This window comes from Corythoichthys intestinalis, chromosome 14 (genome assembly GCF_030265065.1).
Source record: "Corythoichthys intestinalis isolate RoL2023-P3 chromosome 14, ASM3026506v1, whole genome shotgun sequence".
Classification (NCBI taxonomy): Eukaryota; Metazoa; Chordata; class Actinopteri; order Syngnathiformes; family Syngnathidae; genus Corythoichthys; species Corythoichthys intestinalis.
The window spans coordinates 45,409,749-45,431,828 of record NC_080408.1 but is presented as its reverse complement, the minus strand read 5'-3'; the positions used below and the strand labels follow the sequence as shown (position 1 = coordinate 45,431,828).

General features: G+C 40.7%; 1 protein-coding gene across 1 annotated transcript in view; it reads right to left on the bottom strand.

Moving 5' to 3' along the window:
• Window positions 1-22,080, bottom strand: part of st6galnac3 (ST6 (alpha-N-acetyl-neuraminyl-2,3-beta-galactosyl-1,3)-N-acetylgalactosaminide alpha-2,6-sialyltransferase 3) — a 68,416-nt gene that overhangs the window by 33,308 nt on the left and 13,028 nt on the right. Inside the window, exon 2 of the mRNA XM_057856855.1 lies at window positions 20,186-20,344. Within this exon, the coding sequence (XP_057712838.1) occupies window positions 20,186-20,344 (159 nt within the window). The remainder of the gene's footprint in view (window positions 1-20,185; window positions 20,345-22,080) is intronic.

Here is a 22,080-nt window from a genome sequence, read left to right as displayed (position 1 = left end):
TACCACTGTGCAAAACTACTGAGGAAGAGAAAGGGTAAGAGCTAAAAGAAATCTTAGGGATGTCCCTGATCCGATTATGTGATTGGAAATCAAGCCGTTCGTGTCATCTTTCAGAGGATCCGAATCGGGTGAAAAGGATCGAGTTTTAATTAAAAAAAAAAAAAAAAAAAAGACTTATTGTACTGGTTATAGTCTCCAGTATTACATTGCTGGCCAAAAGTATTGGCACCCCTGCAATTCTGTCAGATAATGCTCAATTTCTCCCAGAAAATGATTGCAATTACAAATGCTTTGGTAGTAATATCTTTATTTATTTTTGCTTGCAATGAAAAAACACAAAAGAGTAAGGATTTTTTTTTTTTTAAATCATTTTACACAAAACTTGGGCCAGACAAATTATTGGCACCCTTTGAAATTAACAGCACCTCTTACTTACTTACCTGTGGCACATAACAGGTGGTGGCAATAACTAAATCAAACTTGCAGCCAGTTAAACTGGATTAAAGTTGACTCAACCTCTGTCCTGTGCCCTTTTGTGTACCACATTGCGCATGGAGAAAAGAAAGAAGACCAAAGAACTGTCTGAGGATTTGAGAAGCAAAATTGTGACGAAGCATGGGCAATCTCAAGTTTAAGCTGTCCTGCAGTCTGAGGGTACAACAGTGTCAACCCATACTATCCGGCGGCGTCTGAATGAAAAGGTTTTCTATGGTAGGATACCCAAGAAGACCCCACTTCTGACCCAGATACATAAAAAAGCCAGGCTCGAGTCAAAACTTACCTGAGAAAGCCAAAATTGTTTTGGAAGACTGTTCTCTGGTCAGATAAGACAAAAGTAGAGCTTTTTGGGAAAAGGCAACAATATGGAGTTTACAGGAAAAAAAACGAGGCCTTCAAAGAAAAGAACACGGTCCCCACAGTCAAACATGGCGGAGGTTCCCTGATGTTTTGGGGTTGCTTTGCTGCCTCTGGCACTGGACTGCTTGACCGTGTGCATGGCATTATGAAGTCTGAAGACTACCAACAAATTTAGCAGCATAATGTAGGGCCCAGTGCGAGAAAGCTAGGTCTATCTCAGAGGTCATGGATCTTCAAGCAGGACAATGACCCAAAACACACTTCAAAAAGCACTAGAAAATGGTTTAAGAGAAAGCACTGGAGACATCTAAAATGGTGAGCAATGAGTCCAGACCTGAATCCCATCGAACACCTGTGGAGGCATCTGAAAATTGCAGTTTAAAGAAGGCACCCTTCAAATCTCAGAGACCTGGAGCAGTTGGCCAAAGAAGAATGGTCTAAAATTCCAGCAGAGCATTGTAAGAAACTCAGTGATGGATACCGGAAGCGGTTGTTCGCAGTTATTTTGTCTAATGGATACGGGAAGCAGTTGTTCGCAGTTATTATGTCTAAAGGTTGTGCTACCAAGTATTACGCTGAGGGTGCTTTTGTCCGGCCCATTTTTGGAGTTTTGTGTAAAATGATAATGATTTAATTTTTTTTTTCATTCTTTTGTATGTTTTCATTGCAAGTAAAATACATGAAGATATTACTACCAAAGCATTTGTAATTGCAATCCTTTTCTGGGAGAAATCGAGCATTATCTGACAGAATTTCCGGGGTGCCAATACTTTTGGCCAGCAATGTATGAACCAGTTGACATTTTACATTTTTACTGCCACCTTGTGTAAGAATTCATTGCATCCAGGGGCGTCACTAAACCTGATACAATACTGGGGCACAGTGGGGCACTGGCGAGCGAGCAAAAAAAAAATTTTTTTAGCATTTATCTATCAAAAAAGTCAGAAATAGCACTATGTATGTGTGAGATGTGCTCTAATACTTTTGCATGCTAAGGTTAATAATGTGTGTTTAAAACTAATAGTTATAGCTACAGTCTTATTTAAAAGTCTTAAGGCCTTACAAAAGAAAGAATGTGTCACGGAAGGTCACATTCAACTGAAGGACAGATGCCCAGCTTGACCCAGAGAGGTAGATTTCCTGTTTTAGGTTTCTATTGCTGACCATAAAGTTTCAACACAATGAGACAAGACAAATAACTGCCCGCATTCTTTTCTCAAGATAACAGCTATTTCTCAAGATGTGAAACTCACACATGTATGTTGAAACTTTCTCACTTGTCAATAAAAGCTGAGCTCCTCAGGATGAAAATCAGAGAAGCTTGCTGGGAGCCACGAGCTCCCATCAACCTTTTTCTCCTGACAGCGTAAAACCTTATCCCTGTCTCCATTCTGATCCTCTCTCCGTCCTCCCTCAGGTCTTTTATTATTTTCTTAGTACAGTAGTAAGATTAGACCCAACATTTCTTTGGTGCCGAAACCCGGGACCTAAAAATCCGCGTTCTTCCGGACCGCCGCGGGGCCAACGGACGCCGCCGGGATATTTACGACCTTTTTCTCATGACCGGACGGCTGTGCCTTTGTTCCTGCGACGACCCGGATTGCCGGTGACAGGTCCCAGACGAACCAGGGCAGGACGGAGTGAGGTAGGATAAAGTCTAATTAAGTTGTTGACGCTTTCGGGTTTAAATACGGGGCGGATTGAATTGTGAAGTCGAAGTACTGACTCATAATTGTTCGAAGTACGGAACATCCGTTAAGTAAACCGTTGAAATTTAAACCATCCTAGTTCGAAGTACTGAACTATTGTGTGACGAATTGCGTGCGTTTAAAGGGTCTAAAAACGTTATGTAAACAGTAATCCTCGAAGTACTGAGGACTAACACACAGGCGATATTTTGCGAAGTAAAGACAAAATATTGCGGAAAGCGGGCCGAAGTACCGAGCCATAGAAAGTTATAAAAACGTCCGAACCAGGAGTCAGGGACGAGGTAAAGCAAACGTAATAGCGTGATAAAAAGCAAAAGTGAAAAGTCCGTGCACGGCAATAAAATACAGGCGACCAAAACTTAACACAAAACAACTAAGAGATTAAATAGGCAACGTAAATAAAACATAAACGCGTTACGTGTGAAAACTGATAAAAACCAAAAGTAAAAATGGGAAAAGAACAAAGCAAACAAATAAAAGAACACCATGATGTAGTGTTCATGCAGGAACAATTTCCAGGAAGTTGTTGTTATTTAGAAACATGGGTCAGACAACACCATTTTGATCCGACACTCAAAAAAGGGGAGAATGTAAAAAAATTGAAGGAGAAACTGCAAGTGAAAAAAGAGAAAGCGAAGGGGAAGAGCAAAGAAGGCATAGAGGACCAGCTAAAAGTCCTTTCAGTGTGGGAAAAACAAAGCAAGAAAAGGCTACAGCAAGTTGAAGAGAAGAGAAAGAAAAAAGAAGTGCGAAAGAATGAAGAAAAGTCAACTCTGGCTACAATTAAAATACAGCCAGATGAGGAAACAACACGTCCTGCCCCACGCACAGAGCAGGGAGTGTATGCGGAGCAAAGAGGAAGTGCACTAGTCATGTCCATAGTGATAATTGGTGAATTGTGATGTTGAAGGTTTGAGTAAGTTGTATTGAGGACAGAGGTAACCGTAAGTCTAAGTAAAGATGGGTGGCGAATGTGTTTGGTTGTTTGGTGGATGTCCAGAGTGACAAGAAGGAGCTGAGAAAGTAGGGTTGAGAAAGTTTTGGGCGTGTGAGACGAACGTCGATAAGTGAGGGAATTGTTTGTAAATAGCTGACCGTTCGTTGCGTAATTAGTTGACCGTTTATTGCGCAAAATCGGGAAAAAAGAGAAGTTTTTCAACATGAGGAGTGCGGCCCTTCGGTGGCCCCTATTTGCAACATGGGGTCCTCGACGGCATCCGCTGGGTTTTTGCCCAAATTAATTATAAGGGAAGGTTGTAATTGCAGCTGGGAATATTCCAGCCTTTCCCTTGTACTATTTAGGATATGAATTTTTAAAATGGAATCTCAATAGAGATAAAAATAGACTATTGAGCTAAATTCAAAATAAGAACGCTCTTAAAAGAAAATAAGAGAATGGCTAAAAGAGAAAGAAAATAGTTAATGTTTTGAAAAAGGAAAAGCTCAACTGTTGATAAATAGCTATTTGAAAACAAACTTAACAGATTTATTTTAAGCAAAGAGCTAGTATATTTGATAAAAAGAAAATTAGATTGTTAGAAAGGTTTTTCATTCAAGAATAGATATTGTTCATAATATTATTTGAAAGTAAATTCTTCTGAATTCAGGTGAGAAATGACCAACTTTTAGATGTATCGAGCTAATAAGAACAAATAATAATATTTACTCCAAGTAAGTAGAGTAATTTGAAATAGATTGACTAAATTAGATTTTGAAGAACGTGGCAAAATACAGTAAGAACTGTCAAAAAAACTTCCCATTAATTCTTGGGAATGATAATAGATATCAATGCTAGTCTTATAGATAAAGAGCGGTCCAAATGTTGGTTAGCAAACTCCTGTTGAGGGAGGAGCAGCGGTTTGGTATATGTCACAAAATGAATAAATATCAACAGCTGATGAAAAATCAGTTTTAGCAGATGTTAGAGCAATTCTAAACTGCTGCTTTTTAAGAATGGTAGAAATAGTTTAAACTAGGGAAATAAGTTGTTACAGGGAGTGTATAAATAATGATAACAAATCAAAAGTTGGGATTAAAAAACCGTTCTAAAAATTCACACGGAAAGCAGATAATTCTACCAACCTGGAGTGACATACAAATGGATGTTTCTTAGTGCATGAAAAAACATTCTTTGTTCTCCTCTGGACTGCTGAATTATCCTCTATTATAAATTATATGGATGTCAGTTGAAAATGATTGGAATTAAAAATTGAATTGAATGCTATAAGAGGTAGTGTTTTAGGTGTTAAAGAATAGCAGAGAAGTCATAGTGGAATAAAAAAGATTGCTTAAAAGAGTATTGCTGTCCCACAATACCCTCCCATTCAAATGAAAAACTTTGCCTGGGTAAAAAAGTCTGATTTTGACTTATGTGGACAACACACTGTGATATGGAAAATTCAAATTTGAAATAGAAATTTAAATTGATTACAAAATTTACCCAAAAGATACCCTAGGCCTATTGAGATACTGTATTTGACTAAAAACAATTAATTGAATAGATTATAATTGCGTCGTGGAATCGTAAATTTTGGATTACATGTTGATGAATCTTCAACAGTGACCCAAAGAAGGTGAAAAGACATTTTTGTCAGCTCTAAAGAAATTCCAAAACAAAGACAAATTCATTCCATTTTTGTAATCTTGAGTGGAACATTGCGCGATATATTAATGCCACTGCAAAATTCAATTTACTGATTAAAATGGGAACTGACAAAAAATTGATCATAAGTAAATATTGGCATTTGCCAAGTGGAAATTATTATACTGGGAGAATTGTAACTCTAACTTTGGGTTGATTGCGGAACGTAAACTGTTTTTGATACGGTAATAGTAACGGTAACAGTAATAGCATGGGGTTTCAGAAATGGGTTATTTGTTATTCTTGAATTTACGATACATGATTACCATTCTCCCAAGATAAGCTTAATCTTTGATTTTAGACTTTGAATATATCACGTTTATCCTCAGTATCTTTATTTCACATTTTTATTGACATAACATTTGTTTTGAGGATATGTTTTAATGTAGAGTTTATAAAAGCTAATTTAATTTGGTTTCCTGTTTTGAATAATGAGTCAATTGTTTAGACCGTGCTGACAAATTAAGTTAACTGAGAATTCTGCAGTAGTGCGAAAACAAACAATCTTGAATGCAGCAAAACCAAAAAACAAATGATGTTATTTTTAGGATTGTGCAATCACTGCCGAGCCTGGCTGTTAGATTTTGACCTCAAGCCAATGTCAATGAATGATCAATTGAATTGGACACCTGAAGCCGAAGTACCTTTCAGGAAACTGTAAACAGACTTGGCAGGCTCCTCAGTCTTAGCACATCCAAACTACCAAATGCGTTAGTTATTTGTAAATGTGAAGCCAAAAATAATGGGCTTGGTGACGTGTCAATCGGGAGCAGGCTGGCGGATGAAGCAGCCAAGATAGCGGTTGTAAATCAACGCAATACAGCTAAAATGCACTTATTGGCTGAAACTGAACCGCAACAACTAATAGATAAAAAACTTAAAGGCTATCAAAACATAGCATCGCAAACAGAAAAGCAAAAATGGGCGATGAAAGGTTTCTACCAAAATTATTGATCATATGGGCAGCTGAATTGAGCCACATGATTGTCAAGTGTCTACAGGGGGGAGGATTGAGTTGTTTAATAATTGGTTAATAGACACTATGACAATTGTGGCCCAATGTCTTCAATTCATGCTTGGAAAAATGTCTTCAATTCATGCTTGGAAAACAAAAAATTTGTTTTCAGTGTTTACTTTGCATAAACAATGTTAAGAGAGACTGAAAAGAGGGAGGTTTAACAATGGACCCCACTTCAGAGTTGAGGGCCTAATGGAAGTGGGCAGACTGTTAAAAATTGAAATGGAAAAAAAGAAGAGAAAACCCATTGTATGTACAGACCCCAGTCGGCTGGACTAGTGGAAAAAAGACAAATTAATAACAGATTGATGCAGAAGGAAAAAACTTGCCACTTTTTGGACTTCCAGATTGAAACCCAGGATCTGTTAAGGGTTCTGGCAGCATTCCAGCTCATATAAAGAAACAGTTTGATCCAAGACAAGGTCGCGACAACAATGATCTGCCAGAATGTTCTGATCCACAGACTCTCAAGGTGCGGGTCGGAGACTTGGTGATCCTGAAAGTGTTGCAGCGTGCCTGGTGGGACAGTAAACGCTGAGTGAACGCTGGGACGGTCCTTACGAGATGGTGGGCTTCAGCCCGACTGCAGTGAAAGTCTCCGGAGGCACTGGGTGAATTTGTCAGTCCCAGTGCAAGCTCTTCCGGTTGCCAGAAGGACCTAGCGACACCAGTCCACCAGACCCTGATTCCTAAAGTCCCGACCTCACCTAAAGTCATTAAGAGCGGTGGAGGGTTTCCGGCCTGCTGGCAGCCCGTCCGCTCTTACGAATGACCTCCCGTCATTGGATGGAGGAGTCTACTTCGCATTGTCAAACGCCTGCTCTCTACTGTGGACCAAAAGGTCAACACCATGTTTGTCGCCTACTCAGCCAAATACGACCTTGTGTCACAGGTCCCCCTAGAAGAACCAGATACGGACTTGGACAGTGACGATACGGACACTATCGTCTAAAATAGATTCCCCACACCGGCCATCCCGACTCTGCAACCCTATGGACTCTCGATAAATAACACCGACGCGGCGATCATAAATCGCTGAAATATGGCGTTCAAAAGAGTTCCAGATTGTACCTACATTTACCAAATGTTGTGTTGAATTGTGTGTTTTTCATGGAGCCATGGCATGAAGCTGCTCTCGTCCCTAGCGTAAATGGGGAGGGAATAGGGGAATTTTGTCCTTAATTTTAAGGTTTTTTTTCGCCCCTATTGTGGCATTTTATAACTCCTGCTAATGGATAATTGACGAGTCAGACACCAACCCCACTCTCGGGAATGTCTAACTTTGATGAAAGCTGAAAAGTTTTAAACCCACAACAGGAGGGAAATGTAAGATGTGCTCTAATACTTTTGCATGCTAAGGTTAATAATGTGTGTTTAAAACTAATAGTTATAGCTACAGTCTTATTTAAAAGTCTTAAGGCCTTACAAAAGAAAGAATGTGTCACGGAAGGTCACATTCAACTGAAGGACAGATGCCCAGCTTGACCCAGAGAGGTAGATTTCCTGTTTTAGGTTTCTATTGCTGACCATAAAGTTTCAACACAATGAGACAAGACAAATAACTGCCCGCATTCTTTTCTCAAGATAACAGCTATTTCTCAAGATGTGAAACTCACACATGTATGTTGAAACTTTCTCACTTGTCAATAAAAGCTGAGCTCCTCAGGATGAAAATCAGAGAAGCTTGCTGGGAGCCACGAGCTCCCATCAACCTTTTTCTCCTGACAGCGTAAAACCTTATCCCTGTCTCCATTCTGATCCTCTCTCCGTCCTCCCTCAGGTCTTTTATTATTTTCTTAGTACAGTAGTAAGATTAGACCCAACAGTATGTAAACCTGTATATACAAGTTTCTTGAGCGAAACATGGTCGGCGCCATCTTTGACAATTTCTGCTCTGAACTTTGGTTTAGACAGAACAACATGAAGTGCGGTTGAAGTAAGCAGTGTGTTGACAAAGTTAAAACTGCAAAATCAAACCAGAGGAACCCACGGAATCTCCAAAAATGGATTCAGCACGACATAGATGAGACTCCGAGACTTTCTGTGCTATGTGTGAACTCCTGGAAGCGCCTATATATAGTTCGAAGTGGAATGTTTTGATCCTAGACCAGCTGGTAGCTACAATGCGCCAGTGTGGATCTACCTCGCCATTCGCCTTAAATCAAAACCAGCAGCAGAAAATAAGTTAAGGATGTGCTTTAAACCTAAAAGATCCACCTAAAAGATTATATGTTTGTTCTTATCACTTCGTTGATCATTCGTGGAAAAAATTCTAACAACCTGTGGAGCCTGTGTTAACGTGAGGTGTTGATATGCCGGCCACATGAGTGACCAAAATGAGATGAAATTACATATAATATTACAGTTGTCGAATGTAGAAGGGCTGACACAGATTTTGTTGTTACAGGGAAATAATACAAGGTATTTTTCACCTGGTTAGATTATAGTTATGGTACAATTAGCTCATCACACATGTACTGTACATATCAACGCAACTAGTATGTCGTTTTTTTATTGCAGATATTGACCACAATAAAACTTTTGGGCAACATGATTTCATCTTTTATTCTAAACCATTGGTGCATTTGCAGAACAGGTCAATAAATCACAATTTATAAAATTATTTAAAAAATATATTAACGAAGGTGGAGCATAAATCGAGCCTTCCTTCATCAAGCTAGAATGCACGTAGTCTCGATGTGTCCATCCACGTATAGTAAGTTGTTGTGAGGCACATCGTGTCCTCCCTTGCCTAACAGCGTTTTCTACCTGTAAACAAACGAACAAAAAAAAACGTCTAACTCTTGCATTTATGCACTTAGGATAAGAAGCCCGTGTATGACTTGTAGTAGATGAGTGTTTGTTTTCTATTTCTTTATCGTTGAAAAACTAGCAAAGCTAATGACGTCTCAGCTGTGACACAACACACAGAATTGTTGTGAAATTGATCATAATTGTACCTGTTATTGCTTTGTGGTGGCACTGCCTTGGTTCCACAACTGCCTTCATGAACACAAAATTCCTGTATTCATGTATCAGGACACATTCAACTTTAAAATTCCTGTATTCATGTATCAGGACACATTCAACTTTGTTTCTGTGCCGGTAGGTACAGGATGCCTCAGAGCTTTTTAGGTTTCTGATTGTGTCTCCATCCAATGCCATTAAATCAATTAAATACACACATATTTTGGTTGTGGTGACTCTTAGCCATTTCTTCACGTTGTCCTCCCGTTTCGTGATGATGGCAGATGGATGCAGTATTTCCAAATGGTCTTTTTTGAGGGATTTTGATGAGTGATGACACTCAGTTCCATTGTTTTTTGGTTAGAAAACGTGGAAAACGGAAGTCGCAGCAGAAATGCGGAAGTGGGAAGTACCTTGGAAACCTGTCAATAATCAAACCAAAATACATGTTTCTGTAAAACAAGGACTTTTTTTGTTTTTCAGCCATCAGTATTCAAAATCGAAATTGGGACATCCCTTGTTGAGAGTCAATTCAGCTCTGCTCATGCTGATCAACATACGTCTCTCCTTCACTGCTTCCTGAACTCTGCTGCTCTACTGTGTCTAAACAGAATGGGGATATATTACTGTAATTGTTATGCAATTAATTAGTTTCTCAACTGGCAGGTTGTGACCTAAAAATGGTTTATGTTGCCTAAGTTGGTTACCTAGCTTACCTCTCTCATTCCTCCTTGCTGCGAGCAAATAATTTTCTTTAGGGTTGTCATAATTATTGCGTTAACGGGCGGTAATTAATTTTTTAAATTAATCACGTTAAAATATTTGACGCATTTAACGCACATGCCCCGCTCAAACAGATTAGGGTTAGCACAGTATCATGTCCCTGTTACTTGTGTTTTTGTTGTTGTTTTGTTGCCCTCTGCTGGCGCTTGGGTGCGACTGATTTTATTTTACGGCAGGGAGCCCATGTGACGTCTCGCTTGGCGACGTCAACAATGGCGAGCTACTAGTTTATTTTTTGTTTGAAAATTGTACAAATTATATTAAAACAAAAACATTCAGAGGGGTTTTAATATAAAATTTCTATAACTTGTACTAACATTTATCTTTTAGGAATTACCATACAAGTCTTTCTATCCATGGATCGCTTTAACAGAATGTTAATAATGTTAATGCCATCTTGTTGATTTATTGTTCTAATAAACAAATACAGTACTTACAGTATGTACAGTATGTTGAATATATATCCGTCTTGTGTCTTATCTTTCCATTTCAACAATAATTTACAGAAAAATATGGCATATTTTATAGATGGTTTGAATTGCGATTAATTACGATCAATTATTTTTAAGCTGTGATTAACTCGATTAAAATCTTAATCGTGCCTCCTGCCTCCGCCTTCCCCTCTCTTCTCTGGCTGGGCATCCGCCCTGCGCTCTGTCACGGGTCGCTGGCTGGGCGCCGGTGTATCGGCGGGGTGTCGCCTGCACCGGCGGGGGACCCTGCCTTGCCTGGGGCTTGGTGGGCCGCTGGGGGTCCCGTGGCGTGTCGTGCCGGTTGGGGGGCTGCGGCTGTGGCTCGTGGCCTGGGTGGGCGGGGGGCCTGGTGGGTGTAGGCGTGGGGTTGGTGATGCGTCCCCTCCTGCCATCCCTGAAGGCCGGTTGATGGGTGCGCGGGTGGCCCGGGGGACCACCCTGGGTCCCGGGGGGGGGGGGGGGGGGGGGGACGATGGCTCCTTTGCTGCGCTGTGGGAGGAGCGATGGGCTGCGCATGGCCCCCCGCCCCCCCGCCCGCCCTCCCTCCCCGGGCTGGCTGGGTGGGGGCCGTGGCCCTGGGTTGGCGCCCGCGCAGCTTCTCCGCCCGTCTGCGTGGCTGTCGCGCGCCCGGTTGGGCCTGCGTGCTGCTGGATGTGGTAGGGCATGCTCTGGTTGGGGGTCCCGGTGCCGGGATTGGCGATGCGGCGGCGTAGGGTTGGTCGCCAACGGGCTTACACTCATAAGAGATTCACACGATGACTGGGTTCTAGATCACAGAACTGATTTGTGTACACTCTACCCCTTTCAATCACTTAGCTTATAGACACCCCCATTCTCCTCTTTCACTGGCCAATAGGCCCCCACATGGTGTAAAACCGGAAATACATCTCGCTGACGATAGCACCAGCATATTAGTAACTAGTTTAGGTGTTCAATGTATTTCTAGTTGTTGTTTGTGTATGTGTTTCTTTTCCTTCTTCTCTTGTATTTCTTTTCTTCTGTCCCCCCATAATCCCTTCCTGTTCGCTGCTTTGTCATAATAAAAAGGTATTTTGAATGATCACAATGGGAGTATGTCAGACTCTCAATGTGAAACATTAAAACTGTTCAGAATCCGGGCACTTAGACTTCCATTCTCTGTGTCAAACAGCTGAACAGGACAGGTTTAAAAAAAAAAAAAAAAAAAAAAAAATCTTAATCGTTTGACAGCCCTAATTTTCTTTTATCCATCTGCAAGAGTAATGCTGTTTGAGTCAAATAGAAAAAAAGAATAATACATCTTGCTTCAGATTACAGGGACTGCAGTAACAAATAAAATACTTGTAAAACAGCTGGAAATCATGATTAGCACGAATACAAAATTGTTAGAGGTTATATCCAATAGATAGGTAATTAATTCACATGGATTGATTCTATTCATTTTGGTCATATGAACAAATAAGAAAAAATAGCACCAATATTGATACAGTTCAAGTGCCACATATCATATTAACACAATATTAGACGAAGCTCTTGAGTGGGAGCTTCTCACTCAAATCGCATTTAATCGTCAGACGTCATTGTATTCATAGGCACACACACCTTAATATTGATGCTGCATTCACGTGTTGCTGGAGTAATAAAAAAAAAAAAAAATCTGTATTACAGTGTTTTTCAACCTCTTCTGAGTCATGGCACGTTTTTTACATTGGAAAAAATGTCGTGGCACACCACAAACCAAAAATGTTCCAAAATTACTTCCTGTACAGTATATCTATTCATTCATCCATTCATTCATTTTCCATGCCGCTTTTCCTCACGAGGGTCGCGGAGATACCGGCATCAGGGCCGAGCATCTGACAATTACTTTGCAGGCTGGTAGTATTAATTTCTCTGCCACAGTGTGGGACTTTTTGAATTTAGCAACAAGTTCTGCAACAAGGTAACTAGCTTTGAGGGCTTTCTCATTTATTTACCTTTGTAATTTTCCTCAAAAAAGTTGCTTTGTTTCTCTGTGTTTTCACAAAGGCGAACAAAATAGTCCATCGACTTGCTTTGAAGCGACGGGTGTTTCGTTTGGAGATGACTTTTAAGATTGTTTGGCACCATGGCGCTGTTTGATAGCTGCTCGTGTCGCATTCAAGAACTGCTCTGATTTATAGCCATCGGCCACCTAGCCTTTCTCGACAATGTGTTGGAATAAAACACTGGGGGAGGATTCACGGTCGTCACATATGGATAAAATAGAAAGAACACTTTCGTGTATATCGACACTTGACGAGTCTAATCCAACGACGTACAGTAGACGTGCTGGCTAGAAATCCGAGCGGTTCTTGAACGCGACACGAGCACTACCTGCCTCATTTGCACACAACCGAAACCTTCTACCTAGTCCTTCCTTCCTCCCTTCTGCAACTCCGCCCGACAACGTTAAAAAAACAAACAAAAAAAAAACAAAAAAAAAAGCGATATTGGATACACACCTGACAATCTCTCACGGCACACCGGTTAAAAAACACTGCTCTATTACATTGTGTCTATAAAAAGCGCCAAACAGACAATACTGATTGTTTGGAAGTATTTTGGATCCGAGAAGGGCAACAAACCATCTACATCAGTTTACAGTCCATTTCATAAGTGGTGGATGCTGTAGAAGTGCTTTGGGCACGGACTGCACCGAGCAATCAGTATGTCGCATTCTTTTGTATCTGCGTGTGTGTGACTTCTCTGATACCTTTTATGAAGTGTGAAGTGAAGTTTGGTGTCGACATGGTATTTGTTTACCGGTGTGTATTGTGCAGTTGTGTTGAATGCATGCATGTTTCTTGGTTACAGTTTCAAACACTTAAATGAATTAATTTATATAAAAACAAGAAAAGACAAAGCCTTGTGTTTTATAGGAAGACATTCAACGTTAGCTGGCTGTCGGGCAGTGTACACGCACTGTTTTGGGCAGTATTTTTTTTTTTTAATTTTAAGGGCTAAAAAAGTAACAAAATAATCCAGAAATACAATAGCCCTGCAAAAAGAAACAAAAATATATGTATTTTATACTCCACAACACACCCGGAAAAAGAGGGAGTATTTGTGTGCCCTTTTCCCACCAAAATAAAAACCTTCACTCTCATGCACAAATTGTGGCCCTTTGTTTAAAAAAAAGGCGATTGGACGTCTATCATCGTCAATGCACTGAAACATTTAAGAGAACCAAAACATGAAGTAGAAACCTACAAAAATGAAATGCAAAACATCACAAACAGATGATTCATCCGATCTTAAGGCGTACAAAAGTGTCACCTTGATAGGCAGCAACCAGACTTTATTGAGAAAAACAGCGATTTAAGAAACACTGTCTGTGTAAGAGTGCCACAGAGCAGCAAGCAAAGCTGGATGATGATAGTTCACACCTGGAAGAGTCTGTCAAAAGAGGGACGTTGTCATGCATTAAACATGGGCGTGAGAATTTTATACCCCCTCTAGTGACACTGTGCTACGGATGGCGGGAGATTACCATCCGGGAGATATATGAGCGCCTGTTAAAGTGTCGCTGGCGGGTGCCTCAGGGAGGCTAACGGCCACCCTCACGCCCTCCAACAAGCTCCTACGGTGGCGTTTACAGCCTGGACGGTCCGAGCGATGCGGAAAGAGGAACAAAGGTTTGGAGCATGAGATTCCGCGGGTCGATGTACGCCTTAACCAGAAACTTGACATTCGCTGGTTTCCCCAGCTGCCTTCTCTTTGGCTTGTAATGTCTGGGAATTAAAGCGCTTTGATATTTCAATTTCCATAAATTGCACGGGGGTATCCAACAGCGAGCCCTTTGCAGGCAGGAGAATGGGATTGCTAAGCATGGTACAAAAGCGACAAGCAGACATTAAACAAGACATTTTTCCTCATCCGGCTACTCCATAAATTAAGCCAACGCTCCACGAGACGGACTTCCCTAATAGATTAGATGACATTTACGCCCATTCTGTTAAGCCTTGCTCAGACTGGCAGCCAAAATCTGATTTTTAGCCCATCCAGTCCAAAACTGGATGGTTCTTTTGTAGTCTGAACAGTCACAATGCGAAAGAATCAGATTTTTGTGAAAAGGATTGAAACTGGCTGCGTTCAGACTGCAGGCATATCAGATTAAATCCAGAATCCTCCTCAAATCTGATTTTAAGGGCTGACTGTTCATACTATTTTTAGCAAGTGTCCAAATCGGATCTGGGCCTGTTAAGACTTGACCACATTATTGACCCATCTGACAGGTTGCTGTGGGAACGAAGGCGTCATCCAGCGTGGAGTGACGTCGCAGACAGTCAAAACCCATTTGAGCTGTTCAGACTGCCCATAACGGATATGAAACTACCTCCCTTATGTGGTTTCAATCTCTGCAAAAATAAGATTTTTATGCAGTGTTGTTTTTGGCAGCCCTTTTAATTTTTGTTTTAGTCTTAGTCTTTTGGACGAAAATACTTATTAGCCTTAGTAATATTTTAGTAATTTCAAAATATGTTTGTCTTCGTATAGTTTTAGTCGACGAAATTGCATACAAATTTCAAGTTTTAGTCAACAGTTACTCAAAATGTTTTCGTCTGGAAAATTTAAAAGTTTTAGTCCAAAGATAAATAAGGTTTCGAATGAACATAGACAGATGAGCACATATTGTAGCATCTACAAGGACAATGCCAACTTGGTGATGATAATACACACTCAACAGGAAAAAGCAGTACATCATTTTCAATTCAACCCATCGAGGAACTAGAAACAGTATGTATAAAAACGTTGTCCGAGCTAAGCCTGAACTATATATCGTTTAAACATCGCCATCGCGATGAGCGCATGCGCGATAGTCCCATCGCAAGGACGTGCGATAGTTTTTATTTATTTATTTTTAATCCAAATACGCCTTGCTCTCTGCTCTGCGCGCAGCCTCCCACCCTCCCTCTCCCAGCTCTTCGGCACTGCGCACTTGCCTATTAAAGTTAACATGCTGGTTGTCTTTGATCTAGCCAAAGAAGCGGACTTCACACCCGCAAAGTGTCAATCATCGTTTAACTTGTTAAACAGTTTTTGCAAGGAAGCCATGCTGGAATGAATGTGTGTGTGTGGAGACGTTCGAGAAATATAAAATAAACGCCAGACGTGATCATGAGGAGTTTGTAATTTCTACATGTCACTCCAAGAGTCACCGCCAAGGTAGGTAAACAGAACCGCTATATATTTTTTTAATGTTGCTATTCTTAGAGTCTAGCCAGAAGTTATAATCAATATTTCCCAGTAATTGCTCATTTACCACACAAAACAGCTGAAGTGGGCTAATAGCTAAATGCCATTATGCTCTCCTCTAGACTTATTGACCAGAGAAGCCAAGTGGCTCTGCTTTAGACTGGCAAGTGTTTTAAGAAGACGCTCGCCGTTCTGGAGCTAATGCTAATCCAAATGCGAATGCTACGCTAACGCTAGGATTTACATTTAGCTTCTGATGATTATTCAGCACAGACCTTTGAAAAGCTAAAGCAGCATTGCATATTCTCTCTTGCAAAGATAAGAAAACAAATCTTACCATGTTTCCAAACAAGCAAAATGGAGTGGAGCCTAGCTTTAGACCCATTCTAAACTCCAGTGAGGAGAGTAAGGGAGAGGCGCAGCACACCTCACATGAGTGACACGACCCAAACGCTGCTACGATGCAAGCTGACGTACTCCACGTGCAATATGAAAATGTCACGCATTGTGAACATATGACAGAAACAATGTCGCATTATCGTCTCGTTGTCGTCTCGTCAGACGAAAACTGGCATTTGTTTCTTTACGTTCTAGTCCCCCAAGGTACGTTTTAAGCATGAAAACTTGACGTCACTGTTTGGATTACTAAAGAGCCATCCAGTTTCAATCTGGATGGGATAAAAATCTTGATTTTTACTGCTAGTCTGAACATGGTTGAACAGCCAAGATTAGTTTTGACGGTCCACGACGTCACACTACGCTGGATGGCGCGTTTGTTGCAACCTGTAGGATGGTTGATAATTTGGCCCAGTCTGAACAGGTCCAGATCTCATTTGGGCACTTGCCAAAAATAGTGTAAGCAGTCAGCATTAAAAATCGAATTTGAGGAGGAGTCCAATTGGAATCAGATATGCCTGCAGTCTGAACAAAGGCTTAAGGATCCTTGATTTTTTTTTTAGTTTGGTTTCCCTGTCTTGTGATTACCCGATTGCTTTCCCTCATGTTCTGCATTGTCTAGTGACTCTACATACAAGTACCCATTTGTAGTTTTTTCTTGCGTTTTGGCCTGGCATCTACATGCAGATTTCAGGCAATCAAACTAATGGTTTGAAAACCTACCAAACAAAGTGTAGATGTACACATTCTGTGTTTGATGCGACTGTGTATGTTCATTAATAACAGAAGATTGCGTTTTTTTTTGTTTTTATATATAGCCGAAACGTCACTGCCTGCAAATATCTATCATCACATATGCAACCCATGTCTAGATTCTGAGACAGTACACTTCAACTCCCGAGGGTTTTGACGGTGCTCCTAGTCCAGGTGCATTTTTTTCTTGCTTGTTTTTAAACACTAGATCCTGCTCCACATTCAACAACACAGACAAAGGACGATGTCAAGGACAGTTGTACTATCTTCGCCATTCCACGTCTGAAGCATGTCCTCCTTTCAAGTCAAGCCGTATTAGCACTATGCAGATTCGTCACTGCTTTAATGTGTGCAACCATTTGTTGAAGTTTTAATTAAAGATATGAAACACAATGGCTCGCTATTTACGGTCAGCTACAATGAATTATGAACAGTGTTTAATGTTGCTTCCATATCTGGTTAATGTGTAAGCTTTGTTTGCCACTTTAGATTTTTACACTTTGTTATTTTTGGACTAGAAAGCTTTTAGTTGGATAAATATACTTCGAGTTTTGCACCTCAACATGCACTTCTGCTGCATTTTTGGCAACCCTTTTAATTTTCGTTTTAGTCTTTTGAATGAAAATATTTATTAGTCTTACTCATATTTTTTTGTCATTCCAAACTGTGTTCGTCTTCATCTAGTTTTTGTTGACAAAACTTAAGACTACTTTCGTCTAATTTAAGTCGATGATTACTCAAACTGTTATCATCGGTAAAATTCAAACGTTTTACCGTATTTTTCGGACTATAACTCGCGTTTTTTTTTCATATTTTGGCTGAGGTTCGACTTATACTCAGGAGTGACTTATGTGTGAAATTATTAACACATTATGATATCATTTCACGTGTTATTTTGGTGTTTTGGAGTGACACTGATGGTTTGGTAAACTTATTAGCTTGTTCTTTATGCTATAGTTATCTGAATAACTCTTAATAGCTATGGCCACGTTCCCGTTCTGCCTTTGGCAATGTGTGTTCAATTGTATTATTGACGTTTTTATATTGAAATGCATGCTTTTAGTTTGTGGCGCTTTCACGCCCACGTGGGAGCGCACTCGCACTTGTTTACGTGAAGAAGAGCGCTCACACGCCAGAAGAAGACAGACAGCTATGGAGCTGTGAGTGAGTGGACGAGTTAGCGAGAGAGAAACACGGCTGCGAACCTACGTTCATTGTTTATGCTTGTAAAATATCTCTACAGAGGCAACGCCTGTGTCTATCATCTTTTCTGTTGTTGTTGTGTGTTTTCCACCTGCGATCGGACACTTAGAGCCAGTTGTGTGGTTGTTTGAACGATGTGCTAATGCTCGCGAACGCATGCTAACCGTTTATGTCATTGCTGTAAGAGCACCTAATTATCATTTATTTACATTGATGCGTATCTGTTTGGTATCGAGGACCAAATTGATTCAGCAAATTATACGGACGTCCAGCATCGTCATTTGGGAGTTCGCTGTATAGCCAGGACCGAGCCGTAGCGTCCTGGTGAGGACAGTATATTCGCATTTCGTTGTTCATGCACTGTACACTGTACATTTATTCAGCATGTTGTTCTTTATATTATTTTTATATTAAATTGCCTTTCAAGATGACATATCTGTTCTATGTGTTGGATTTTATCAAGTAAATTTCCCCCCAAAATGCGACTTATACTCCAGTGCGACTTATATATATTTTTTTCTCTTCGTTGGGCATTTTATGGCTGGTGCGACTTATACTCAGGTGCGACTTGTAGTCCGAAAAATACGGTAGTCCAAAAATAAATAATGGTTTCTAACGATTTTGAATGAAGATTGACAGACAAGCACATATTGTAGCGTCTACAAGGACAACGCCGACTTCATGATGTTAATAAAGACTCAACAGGAAAACAGTACATTATTTTCAATTTAATATAGCCACAAACGCTATGTAAAACAAGCTGTCCTAGAGTTTAAGGTGATGCTCGCCACACTAAACGTAAATGGTACGTTAATGCTACAAGTTACATTGAGTGTGTGATGATCAATCAGCACAGACCTTTAAAGCTAAAGCAATATTATATATTCTTTCTTGCCAAGATAAGAATACAAATCTTACTATGTGTTTCAAAACAACCAAGCCTGGAGCCTGAAGAGGACACCGGTGATTGAGTGACTGATATCCTTTTTCAACCTGAAGAATGAGCATACTCATTCAGTGCTGGAGCTAATGCTTTGTTGGTTCGTTTTGCGTGTTTCCCAAACAGCAGTTGACTTTCCATGTGCAAAGGATCCAAATTGGGGCCAGGTCATGCGTCACCAGAATACGTCAATATGTGAACCAAACCAGCGGCGGTAAATGCAACAAAGACGAAGAAACGCAGTCGATGAACCTGCCTCCAGCCCCCTGACGAAGTTAGCCCTTTGCTGGCTCTCGTCTGGCCCAGGAATGAGTTGGTGCCTGCTGAGCACCCGTTTTCAGGGGCTAATGCTCGTGCTTGGGTGATTGAAACAGAGAGAACCAGTGTTCACCCAAGCACGTGCATGGAACGAGCACCTGTTCCAGTTCTGTGGAAAAGGGGCCCAAGTCTGTGTGTGGGGGTGTGAGGTGCAGCACATCACATGAATGCAGGGGCGCCGTGTAGGGGGGAAAAGTGAGACTGATTCTGGGGGCCCACAAAGAAAATTAGAACATTAGTTAATCGTTTGCAAATTTAAATATTTATCATTATAATTTTAATAGGAATAAAACAAAGGGTTTTGTTTTCCTGTTTTGTTTTTGGCAAAAAGTAAACACCCAGAGAGCATATGTATTGCCACCCCCCCACCCAAACCCCAGTATTATATAAGATGGCCTTCAGTACATTTCTTATAGATGATATCAGTCTATTCATTATTGCTCTATACACTGTATGTTTACATAAATATATTTTCATCTTAAATTAATGCAGAAAATGCACAAATTGGTGTGTAAAGATTCACCAGAATGCAGCAAATTACGTCGTTGATATTCTAAATGTGTGTGTGTGTCCCGGCACTTTTGGTGGGGCCCAAATTGATATCTTTTCATGGGGCCCAAAATCCCTGGCAGCGCCCCTGCATGAGTGACACAAACAAACACTGCTACGATGCAGGCTAACTATACATGCAATAAGAGAATGTCACACATTGTGAACATATCAAGGAAATTGGTGCATTTTTGTGTCGTTGTTGTCTTGTCAGCCGAAAACTGGCATTTGTCTTGTTATGTTTTAGTCCCCCAAGACATGTTTTTAGCTCGATATCATATCGTCAACATTGCTGAAAACAACAATGTCGCCTTCTGTTTCCCCTGCATTTTGGGTTCACTTGCTTCTTCACACATTCACACACACAAAAACCCCACTCACTTCTTGTTTGGGGATGCTGACATAGCCTAGGTGAGGCTTGAAAACTTGCTTCGGACCCGCCCAGTGACTGCCAAATGCTTCTCCAAATGCGGGCTGGTGGACAGCCACGGCAAAGAGCGTCACCGCCACCACCAGAGCGCTGGCGATGACAAACTTCCTCTGTGGGCAGGAAGAGAACAGAGATATTTTATGGAAAATTGGCATATGGTACTTGGTGAATGTAAGACCAGACTTAAGTCATCAACAATCACCCTTGTTTTAGGAGTGAAAATGAGCTTATTTACTCGCACGTAATTGGCCGAAATTGGCATGCAAACACGGGCACACAAACAAGTGCTTTATTGGGAGCAACTAATTGCTTTGGGGTTTCGACTATGTTTTGAAAACCACATCTGTAGGCTGTTTTGCACTATTTAGTCTCTCAGGTGAGGGAGAAATTAGCCCCACAAAGGCACAGGAAATAAAAACATAAACAAACCCGTGTTTGTGAGTAACTTATTATCAGCAGTTTTTGACACAAAAACTAATTTGAAGAAGGCTTGGCTATGTTATAGGGCTGCTTGTGCTTTAGTGCCAAGTGTCAAAATACAGGTACAGTATGTTTATCCTCGGTTTTAGCCACAGCACAGGCCGCGCTTCCAGCCAAGCCCAGCAGAGGGCGCAATTACCTCCTGCTGTGCTACATATAGAAGCAAAACATTTATAAATTATTTTTTATAATATGGCCTCAAAAATCCTTCAATCCAGGTCAAACCAGCACTAATCTGCTAGCGTTTCTAAACTCCAAGTGCAAACGTGCGCTTAAATGTGCCCTGAAAAACAGAGGTGACCAGGGGCTTTGTGTGTGTGCGAGATGTTGATGTGAGCTCAGTAAGAAGCCATTAGGCTAATGCATACCTCACATCTAATGGAACATAATCCCCCAGAGGATAACGCATTAATATATGCCCCTTCTACTTAACATGGAAAACACATACACACAATTTCTTAATATTTATCAGCATGTTAACAAGTGTATATTAAAACTAAATCCTGCCTTTACCTATTTTTCACCATCTGGTGATCGTGTCATACTTAACGGAGGTGGAATGATTTCTGTTTGTAAGGATATTCCACAATGCTGGAGAAGGGTTGTGAACTGGTGATTTGCTGAATATTTGAGCTGTTTTCTCAATGTCTATTATGGGCCTCCTTACAAACTACTTTTGAACACAACTTTAGGGTGCAAACCGTTAGTGAAAGATTGTGAGGTGAAAGTTTATACATCAATCATTAAAAAAATATATTTTTTCAAATAGACAGGCTTCCTCTAGAACAGAGGTGACCATTATGTCGAACATAACGCTAGTGTGGGTAGCTCGAGGCATCAAAAATAAATAAATAAATTAATAAACAATTTTTAATGCACATGTTGAATGACTATAACATCTTATGTTACTCAAACAACATAATTAACTTTGTATATTAAAAAAATACATTTTACATCCCAGACCTAGACCAGGGCATCACTGAACTCTTAGATAGTCTGAGGATCAACCTGGTGGCGCCAAAGGGACCTAAACATAATGTTCCAGAGGTGTTCCATTGGATTGAGTCAGCCAAACTACCAATCCTGCTGAGGGTTTGAGGACCTTCTACGGCCCTGTCCAGCTCCCCTGGAGTAACTACCTGTCTCCTGGAATCTCCTACAGGCCGCTAGATTGCTCCTCAGACTGTCCAGGAGCTCAGTGATGCCCTTGTCCAGATATGGGAAAAGATCCCTCAAGAAAACATCCGCCGCCTCATCAGGAGCATGCAGAGGAGGAGCAGACTACTGAGCCTCATTTTGACTTGTTTAAAGGACATTACATCAAAGTTGGATCAGCCTGTAGTGTTTTTCCACGCAATTTTGAGTA